Source organism: Acomys russatus, chromosome 32, assembly GCF_903995435.1.
Source record: "Acomys russatus chromosome 32, mAcoRus1.1, whole genome shotgun sequence".
In the NCBI taxonomy this organism is placed as follows: domain Eukaryota; kingdom Metazoa; phylum Chordata; class Mammalia; order Rodentia; family Muridae; genus Acomys; species Acomys russatus.
The window spans coordinates 22,236,173-22,246,982 of NC_067168.1; the positions used below are offsets into that span (position 1 = coordinate 22,236,173).

General features: G+C 51.6%; 1 protein-coding gene across 1 annotated transcript; it reads right to left on the reverse strand.

Annotated features, from left to right (window-relative positions):
* Positions 1-205: 205 nt before the first annotated feature.
* Chst2 (carbohydrate sulfotransferase 2) lies at positions 206-2,008 on the reverse strand. The gene has a single exon (XM_051140420.1). The coding sequence runs from the start codon at positions 1,991-1,993 to the stop codon at positions 401-403; it is 1,593 nt and encodes a 530-aa protein (XP_050996377.1). The 5' UTR covers positions 1,994-2,008; the 3' UTR covers positions 206-400.
* Between the last annotated feature and the right edge of the window lie 8,802 nt (positions 2,009-10,810).

Genomic DNA, 10,810 nt, shown 5'->3' on the forward strand with positions numbered 1-10,810 from the left:
AGTTACTGGAACTTGATTTATCAACATTCCACTTCAATATGGGGGGGGGGGGGGGAAGATGAGAGAGGGGGGAGAGGGAGAAGAGGCAAGGGCACAAGGCAATTTGTCAGAACGTTCAAGTCTTGCCTTTTCGGAGGGGTGTGTGTGTGTGTGTGTGTGTGTGTGTGTGCGCGCGCGCGCGCGCGCATGCGCGCGTTGAGTTGAGTTGAGTTGAGGCTGTTCCTTGAAATTCACTACCTCAAAACGTTGACAGCAAGTGCCTGTGTGGATATTTATATTATATATCTATAATAGAATATGTGGGCTTCCTCAGCTTGGGTCTGGGCTGTGTTTGTTTGAACACAACAAAATCCTCTTTGTGGGTGTCTCCAGAGGGCGTCAGATCTCTTGGGAACCCTTCTCAAAGCCGGGGTTTCCGAAGCAGGGTCTTGCTGAGGTCTTTGACCTCCTCAGGGCTGTTGACCCGCTCATAGCCCAACACAGCCATGGGCTGGTAGCAAAACTCCTCCACCTGTTTGATCTGCTGGAAGGTGAGCGCGGTTCGCCAGGCATTGGCGGCCTGAGTGGCATTGCGGGCTGACACCACAAAAGGCTTGGAGGAGGAGCCCGAACCACTGGTCATATTCAGGGCAAACTGCTCCATTTCGGGACTCACCAGCAACCCCACAAAGTCGTACACCCTCCGTAGGGTCTTCACCGGGTCTCCCACCAGATCCTCGTACCTCACCACTAAGTAGTGTCCCTGCAGCCAGTCAGGGGGCTGCAAGGCTGTCTGCAGCGTTTTGGCCATACTGTTACAGATGACCTCCATTGCACCCAGAGCATGGTAGTCTGCTGGCCCACCCATACCCTCCTTCTTGGCACCCAGCTTATGGCCAGCGGCCTCCAGGAAGGGCATGCGATGGGCTCTTGGATCCCGGCTTCGCACCACCTGTAGGCTTTCCCGGATGAGGCCATGGCGCGAGCGGATGCGGGAGCTGGCAACAGCACGAGGATCACGCACTAGGTGGATGACCTTGAGGTCCAAGGCTGGATCTCGAAGCAGCGGCGCTAACACAGCCACATCGAAGACACGCACGCCCTTGATAACCAGCGTGCGGTACTTGCGACACTCCTCCTCGAAGCGTGCCAGGCGTTGAGGTGGGCACTTCTTGCACACACGGTCATCCACAAGCCCGACGACCTCCTTGCGGTAGGCAGGACAGAGTGGCGAAGAGCATACCACCTTGTTGGTGGCTGCCCCAAAGATGCCCAGAGTGGTGAGGTTGCGCCCCCCACTGCCGGCGGGGCTATACAGCTGGAAAACCGAAAGATCGCAGCGGTAGAGTGCGCTCAGCATGTCCCGCGCTGCCCCCTGCAGGGAAACCGCGTCCCCGGGGTACAGTTTTTGCCACACGTGCCACACAGGCTCGTAGAGAAAGAACACCTCAGGGTTCTGGTTGAAGAGCTCGCCGAAGAAGGACGAGCCCGAGCGCCACGTGGTGAACACATACACCAACTGCCGCTTGCCCCCTCCACCCCTGGTGGCTCGGGTGCCATTGCCCGGGGAGGCCGCAGCTTCTACACCCCCAGCTGCGGCTGCGGGAACTGCCCCCAAGCCGGCGGCAGAAGGGCGGTACGGGGTGCGGGGATCCATGCGAGGGTGAGCGCGGGGTGGTGCTGCAGGAGGCGACCCCGGCCGTCCCCAGCCGGCCCCAGCCGGCCCTGCTAAGGCACCCAGAGGCCCGTCGGGGTTGCACTGCTGCAGCGGCTCTTTATGCCACTTGTAGTCCAGGAGGTTGAGCATCGTGAGCACCAGCAGCAGTGCATAGCCCGCGCACAACACCAGCGCCTTCCTGCGAAACACCTTCATCCCGAGCGGGGACACAGGCCAGCGGCGTCCTGCGCGCCGGGGCCACGGCGGGAGCAGGGCCCGCTGCACGGCGGCAGGCGCGGCCGGCAGGGGCCGGGGAAGCGCGCCCGGGGGCAGAGCTCGCGGCGAGCTGCGGCTCATCACAGGCACAGCCGGGGCCGGCGGCGCGGCGGAGGCGGCCCTGCAGCCCAGGAGGGGGACGCTGCAGGCCGGCTGCGGGCGCCGGGACTGGGGCCGCGGATCCGAGGCGGGCGCGGCGGCTGAGGCGGCTGGTCCCCGGCGCCTAGGGCTGGCTCTCCCATGGCAGCGGCTCCGAGAAGGACCTGAGAGGAGAAGAAGAGTGAATGGGTGAACCCAGTCTTCCGCCCAGTTGCCTCCTCCGCCTAAGTAACGCCCACCCTCTGGTCTAGTCTATGGGTTTCCCCTACTCACCTGGAGCGGCTGGGGCGCCCCAGAGCGTCGCCGGATCACAGACCGGTGGACTGTCCGGCTAGCACTCTCCTCGGTTTCTCTCCGGTTCTCTTCTGCCGGGGGTCTCCAAGCCTTCGAGGGAGCCGCGGGACTCCGCTGCCCTAGCCCTAGGTAGAGTTTCCCAGCAGCGGGCGCCCTGCAGCTCCGGAGGGGAAACTTTCACCCGGCCCGGAGCCCTGCTCTGCGCTCTATCTAGCGCGGCGCGTCCCGGCTCCAGCGACGTCTCCTCCAGTCTCTCGGGACCGCAGCTTTCCTCCCGGTTCTGGGGCACGATGCAGGCTGGAGGCGACGGTGGGGGCAGGGGGGTGGCTTATATACGTCCCAGCTCCAGACTAATCTGCGCTCCATCGCTCGCCCTCCGCCTCCACATAGCGAACCTTCCCATCCCTCCGGCAGCGGCGGACGGGGTGCAGCGCGGCCCCGCAGCGATGGCTGCTTCTTCCATCACCCGGAGGATGTCCGGGCGGTCGGCGCAGGCGAGCCCCGGCGCTCCGTGGCCGCGGACTGGCCCAGAAGGACTCTGTACACGTAGATGGAGGCCAAAGAGAGAGAGAAAAAAAAGAGGGAGCTCTGGCACCGGCCGCTTCTGCCCAACGAGGTCCCGAGGCAGAGGAAGCCCCTGCCGCGGCCGCACTAAAGCGGCGCCCGGGAGGATGCTGCTATCCGACTCCCCTTACGCCGGGCGGCTGCAACGCACTCTCGGGCCGGCCTCTGCGCGGCTCCTGCCAGCCCGCTCGGGGTTGGTGCGCGCCGCCGTCTGTCGCCCCGGCTCCTCCCCTTCGCCGCGCTACCCTCCTCCTCTGCCTGTCCCACACCCGCCCTCCTCGCAGCTCCTGACTCCCGCCAGTACCTTCTAAGGGGTTGGAGATGCGACCCGGTTCAAGGCGGCGCCGCTCGGGCGGCCATCCCCCTAGTCACAGAACAGAGCTCTAGGTGCGCGCGGCCGGAGATTGATTCGCAGCTCTCCTGCACAGCGGGAGACTTGGGTTCTCCATGGCTGCATGACTGGGCTCCAGGATTTGCTTTTGAGTAGAGTAGGTGATAAAAGTTTGGGCAGAAATCACCCAGCAAACGCTTCGTTCGTCCCCAGCGGTCAGCACTGTTGTCCCCTCTTAGGGCGGGAGCAGCGCCCCTGAGCAGCCCTGGGTGTACCGGGAACACAGTTCTGAGGCTTCGACCCTGGTGCTCGCCCTTTCCAGCTGGTTTGTGGTTTCTCCCACAAAGAGGAAGTAATAAATCTTTCTGGCCCAAGGGTAACTGAAGAGGCTTCAGAGTGTGCCTCTCGGCACCCTATCCAAGTGCCCTGGACTTGGACAAGGCCGCTCGGTTTCGATGACCGCCACCCCCACCCCGACCTCTCACCGGCAGATGCTCGGAGCTACCACCTCTGCTGACATCCTCGGAGACCAGCTGCTGGGGGAGGGGTGGACGCTTCGTTTTAATTTCTGGTAAAATACTTGTCGGGTCCCTTGGCTTAAAAGAGGAAGAAAGAGACCGAAGAAATTGATCGCAAAAAGAAAACGTCTTGGTCGTTGAAAGTTACTTTTTAGTTTGTTTGGTGTTGGTTTATATACTTTTCCTTAACTGGTGAAAGAATAGATTGTAAAATTGGACAGCTACAATAACCCTGGGAAATGACAGGATGGGTGAACGTTAGAGGGCACATAGGAAAGATTGTACGCCAGTTTCCACCTAGAAGAGCAGAAAGATGAGTCGTTGTGGCCCAAAGATTCAGCTCTGTGGTAAGCTGGCATCCCTGGGAGACTGATGAACTCCTGTCCCTTTGAAGCTTTTACAAGTAGACCGCAATTACTATTATTTCAAGGAGTATGCATGGTGAGGACTTAGACCCTCTGTTCAGATGTAGTAGATAGGCAGCAAAGTCTCCTTATGGGTCCCATAATATGGAGAGAAAGGGCTACCTCTGACATGGACTCTGGCCCACACACGTTGATCACTTCCCCTTGGCCGGCATCCTTTCCAGGCCACAGAGGAAGAGGATACAGACAGTCCAGATGAGACTTGATAGGCTGAGGTCACATGTTAGGGAAAGAGAGCTCCCCTTTCTGAGGACTAGGGGAGGAAGGGAGGGAGGGAGGGAGGGAAGGAGAGGATATGAGGGAAGGAGGGTGGGACCAGGATGCTACGAAGGAGGGGGCTACAATCAGGATGTAAAGTGAACAATTTTTTTTAAACTGCAAAATTATCATAATCTGGAGTAGCCTCCCTCTACATTTAAAGTGTTGCCATTGATGACTTTTTCCCTTTTTGTTTGTTTGTTTGTTTTTGTTTTTGTGTTGTTGTTGTTGTCGTCGTGATTCTCGGAAAATGACTTAATTCAATTGCCCTCTGCCTTTAACTAGTTTTGTTTTGTTATGGTTTGGTTTGGGGTTTTTGTTTTCTTTTGTATGGGTTTAGTTTCAGGGCTTTAAACTTAAAAATAGTAAGATGTAGGACCAATGAAATGGTTCCCTGGGTAAAGGCTCTTGCACTAAAGCCTGAGCTCTGATTTGAACTCTGGAATCCACACGATGGGAGGATGGGATTGATTCCTATACGTTGTCTTTTGACATCCTTATGTGCTCCCTGTCACATTATGCCCCCATTCCTACACATAGAGACAAATAAGTAATGCAAAAAAATGTTCATGGTCTGACTTGGTCCTATTTTCCAGAAAAATCCATAATGTCATGAGTAAGGTTCTAATAACGTGGATAAGACTTTCCTAGAGCAGATTTTACACAAATTGAGATGAAAGAATGGAGCTTAATTTTTTTTTTCATAATTCGTTTATTTAATCACTTTACAGCCAGATCCCAGCCCCCGCCCTCCTCTCTTCCCAGTCCCACTCTCATACTCCTTCCCCATCCCCTCCCCGTTCTCTGAGGAGAAGAGGAACCCCACCCACCCACCCATGGGTACCATCCCAACCTGGCACAGCAAGTCACAGCACTAAACACACCCTCTCTCACTGAGGCCAGACGAGGCAGCCCAGCTATGGGAAAGGTGTCCAAAGGCAAGCAACAGAGACAGGGAGAGCCTTGGCTCCAATTCTTAGGGGCCCCACATGAAGAACAAACTGCACATCTGCTGTGTGTGTGTGTGTGTGTGTGTGTGTGTGTAGAGAGAGAGAGAGAGAGAGAGAGCGCCTAGGTCCAGCCCATGCATGCTCTTTGGTTGGTGGTTCAGTCTCTGTGAGGCCCCCATGGGCCCAGGTTAGTTGACTCTGTAGCTCTTCTTGTGGTGTCCTTGACCCCTCCTGCTCCCCCAATCCTTCTTTCCGCTCTTCCACAAGACTCCCTGAGTGGAGCTCAACTTTTTAAAAGATTCTTAGGTGCAGGGAGGTACACACAGCGCCAGTGGAGATCAGAGAACAACGGGCGGCCGAAGTCAGCTCTTCGCTGTGTGGGTTCTGGGAATGTAACTCTAGTTGTTTGGCGCGGTGGCAAGGACCCTTTCAAGCTAAGTCCTCTCTCAAGCCCATCAAATTTCACATGTACTGGTCTTAAGGAGATGCCTCGTCACATCCCTCTGGGTACAAGTGAAACCTGTAACTGTTGCCAACGGATGCTAACTGTGTGGCCTTCCATCTTCCCTTTTTGCCCACCTCCATCTCCTTGCAGTGCTGCTTCAAATACTTCCCCCCCCTTCCTTCTCCTCTTTCCCCCACAAAACCTAAAGCTATATGTTTGAATGGAGAAAAAATCTGATGGAGAAAATAGAAATAGTGAAAAGAGAATAACGCACCTATGGTCTCCATCATCATCCCGAGAGAAATACCCTCTAAGACTCTGAGATTAATATCTGGGTTTGTGCTTACCGAGAAAGCACTCGATTGCAGCTATTTGAGGTAAGGACCCTTTAAAAAAAAAACAAACAATTGTTTGCATAGAAACAGTTTTGATGCAATTGTGTAACACTTTTCTGAAGTTGGCAAAATAGTGACTCCATTTGTCAGCCGCCTCCACAGTGATGCTCCGCTGTGATGCTCGGCTGGCCTAAATTTATAGGTTCTGGCTTCGCCACATCTCCCTGCTTGCAAATATTTTACCGTTTGCACAGTGTCTTGATTAATTCCAAACTTTGTGACAGTTAATGATATCCAAAAACTAAATGATGCCTTTCCACCTGCATCTACCCAGGAATTTCTCTCCTTTTGGTCTAATAATGACCAGATTTATATGTGATAAATCACGTAGCCATTTCACTTGCAGAGGAGCCCATCATGCCACAGGGCTGTCGTAAGTTTCAACACACTTTTCAGTGCATTATAATTTGATCTCTTCCAGGATGGCCTTTGAGCTGCCCTGTGTGCTCCTCCTTGCATGGGAAAGAGACTGCTCCTGGAAACATTCTAATACTCTGTAGTGTGGGAGGCAGAAGCCAGCCTGGGGGAAGTGACAGAGATCGAGGGTTTTCTATCAGAATCTGAACTGGGGGGCGGGGGGGGGGGGCGAGATGTGAGGCTGCACTCAGGGGCTGGTCCCCCGCTAGGTGTGTGTGTGAACACAGGGGGCAGAAGATCTCCCTTTGGGAAAGGCTCTTCCTGGGCACTAAAACTCTTTCCATCCTTTGTATTTTCAACAATTTACAAGTTTCCAGAACAACTTGAGCATACACAATTGTTGGTTTTTTTTTTTTTTTGTTTTGTTTTTTTTAACCTTTGGTTTAATGCATACACTGTCCTCGTTTGTCCAAGTGACTCTCTCATTTTATATGTTTGAGAGTAATAAAGCTGCATATCTGTTACATAGACCAAGAAGGCCCAAAGGTAGCCTCTCCTACTAAATGTAGATGAGAAATTTGGGTGAAATGATCACATCCCAAGGAGAACTTTAAAGAATGTTTTCCTTTACAACCTCAAAAGGAAATAGCATGAATAATCTTGAGATTACTAAGGAACTGGGGCAGTCACTTAAAATGTTCCCACGAGAAAAACAATGGGCTCAAGGGGGATTTAACAAAGGTCCCTCGACTCTTTCAAGGCCTAGGTGCCTCTGTCTTAAACAAACTGTTCCACACAGGAGCCATCTGCCCCACCCACCAGCTCACCCTGAGAGGATATTTTCCGGAAGGAGACAGGAGAGGGAAGAGGGAGCATATGAGTGAGGATAAATACATACATAATTTGTATTAGCATATGAGAAGTCTAGTCTAACTGGGGAGGAGGGCAGTGCTCTGTAGCCAGGTTGAACTTATCCCAGAAGCATAATGTCCACTTGATGGATATCAGGTGCTGGCCAACTTCCGCAGGATCCAAGTGTGGCACAGACAAGCCTGGTCTCCACCCTCGTGGACCATAGAGGACACTCAGGGCACAGGCACTTAAAGAAGTAAGATTGTTCTCAAAGAGAGTGCTGTGATAGTAACTGCAAGCAGCTATTTTATACACGGGGGAGATGGCCTCTGCAAAGGAGAAGTGATCCTTGCAAGGAGCCAGGATGGGAAACTGAGGGGGGTGAGAAGAGCATGCTGGTGACCCAGCAAGTACAAAACCATGAACGGGAGTAAGGCCAATATATTAAAAAGCAACAGGAGTGAGGCTGGAGATACGGTTCCAGGGTTAAGAGCACTGGCTGCTTTTTCAGGAGGACCTGGGCTCAAGTGTCAGAACCCACGTGGGCAGCTCACAACCACCTGTAACTCCAGTTCTGTGGTATCTCGCGCCCTCTTTTGGCGTCTGTGAATACTGCACACACATGGTACATATACATGCAGGTAAAGCACCAATACACATAAAATAAAAATAACTATGTAATAAATAAATAATAAAGCAAGCAACAAGCATTCCAGTTGGTTCAGATTCAAGTGAAGAGGTCATAGAGCCCCCCTAATTGGAATTTGCCTGTTTTGTGATACAGAATTTGTTGTTGTTGTTGTTGTTTTCAACCTTAAACTTTAAAATGCAGCCTACTAAGAAGCCTTAAAAGGATGTTGGAGAAATGAGCTCTGATTTACTTTTCTAAAAACATGTAGCCAGTCTCCCCTGGTGCTGTCCTTATTTGAGTGCATTCCTTCTCATGTCTCCTGGACGTGCTCAACTATACTGAACTTTTCCCATTGTGGCCAACTGTCTATGTCCTGGGCCTCACGTAGCACTGGGGGTTAGCAGCGAAGCCTTGGAGTGTTGTTCTGTCTTGTTTCTGTTCTGCCCCTTCTAGACCAATGGTTCTCAACCGGTGGGTCATGAATGAGCCTCTCACGGGGGTTACACCTGAGATCATGAGAGAACACAAACATTTACATTATTCATAACAGCAGCAAAATTTATGGTCATGAAGTAGCAACAAAAATAGTTTTATGGTTGGGAGTCACTACAACGTGAAAAACTGTATTAAAGGATCACAGCATGAGAAAGGTTGAAAAGTAGTTTTTAAACACTTTTTCTCATGACCCCTTTCTGCCTGAGAAAATTTCATATAACCCCAGATACACAGGCATACAAAATAGTATGTAAGTCAAACATTTACTGGTAGCAAATAACAAAGAAATTTATTTAAAAACAGTTCTCTGATACACATAGAAGTAAATTTGCATGCTGCATTTGTTATGAGTCTTGCTTGGACAATCCTGACAAAAACAACTGAAGGAAAAAAGGATTAATTTCTGTTCACAGTTCTCGGGTACAGTCATGGCAGAGAAGGCATGTGGGCAGGACCTGGAAGTGGCTGGTCACATTGATTTCACAGTCAAGAAGTAGAGAGAGGTAAGCACTACCGTTCAGTCCCTTTTCTTTTTCTTGTTTTTATTCGGTCCAATATCCCATCCCATCGAGTGATGCTACCCCATTTAGGATGGATTTTCCTACCTGTGGAAAATCCCCCACAGGCATGCTCAGATGATGATTTCCATGGTGACTCTAAGGCTCATCAAGTCGACAAGGAAGGTCAACCATCACACACTAGCCATCTGTGACTGTTTTTAGAGAGAGCATTAAGTCTTGGCCTACTCTATACTGCAAGATAGACTGCGTTGTCAATGATCTTCTGAGCTGATCAATATTTGCATCTTATGATCATCCATGCTCAGAAGCAACTGCCTCTCCCAAATACATAATACAAATGGCAGAAACCTGCCTAGGACCATTTTAGAAACTACTAGAAACCCTGTCCTAATCCAAGGCAAAATGACTGAACAATATTTTATGGTCAGCAATTCAAACAGCAAGTTTTAATATCAAACACTGTAATATAATACAAAGAGAGACTGATTGAATATATGCTGAGGAATGAGGGGTAGGGAAATTCTGTCTTTGTTTTTCCATAATGACAATATTCTTGTGGAGAAGCGGAGAATGTTTGCTGTGCCATAGAAATGCTGCAATTCTTAACATGGGATGGTCTGAAGGCTGAGGAAGCTTATTTGAGCCAGCCCAGCACTGACTGGCCTTGCACGATGTACCTGCATGTTCACTGCAAAGTGCTCAGGTTGTGAGTTCAGAGCCAAGCCTGCAGTGGGGTCACACAGAGCGACACAGACAGGTGCTTCCAGGAACACCTCGGATTCAGAAGCCATTGGCTCTGAATTCTTTTTCGGCCACTGTACTTTGAGATAAATTTTCTTGTTGCCAAAAGTTTTGTGACTACCACCCCTATCCAGAGAGAGAGAGAGAGAGAGAGAGAGAGAGAGAGAGAGAGAGAGAGAGAGAGAGATGCAACCCACAGTTTAAAAAGCTGAGCGTGGGGGAGGGGAGGCAGAAGCTAACTCACCGGAACCAGGAATGTTCCACTGCTAGCATCAGAGCCCTCGTGCTCATCAGTCTGGCAGCCATGCCCAGCGCTGAGGTAAATATCCCACTGCGTAGTGTTCCAAGCCCAGCCACCATTCTCCCTTCCTGCAGTGGGTGGAACAGCCTTCTCCGCCCTCTTGCTTTGGTGGAATCTTTAGACTAGGTAGACAGGTGTGTAAAGAGTGCTCAAGTCAGTTGGACATTCTCTCCGCAGACCTTTCATTCATCCAGCCCTTACTCATTCATTCTTTCATCCTACATGTAGGAGGCTTCTATCGCATGTCAAGCAGGGTGACTCTTCAGCGTTGAGACCAAAACATGGGGAATGGTTACTTCTTTCTCATTTAAGCAAGGGAACCCTGAGATGGTGTTCCGACGACGACGATGTATTCTCAGAAAGGACTGAGTCTCTTTTAAACCTGTTCACTGTTTGTCCTTTAGGCTCTGCCTGCTCCCTTGAGTTCCCTTCCTGTGCCCCCTCCCTTCCACTACACTCCAAAGGCCCGTGCCTGTTACCGTCAGAACTTCCTAAGTGGCCTGCTCTTTGCTGCCTAATTAAAGACTTCGTTTCTGCCGTGCTATTGTTTCTGTCCCTTTTCCCAACTGTCCTTACAGTTGTGCCTTCTCCCTGAGCCCCTAGCACCCCCCCTCCTTAAGTTCTGGTGCTCTCTGCCCCAGCCCCACATCACTATCAGTAACTTCACCTCTGGCAACTTCCCTTCCACCCTGTTTCTCAGCAGCCCTGGCCCACTGCTCCC

Coding starts and splice junctions, on each gene's coding strand:
- Chst2 (XM_051140420.1), bottom strand. CDS start 1,993: ATGAGCCGCAGCTCGCCGCGAGCTCTGCCCCCGGGCGCGCTTCCCCGG.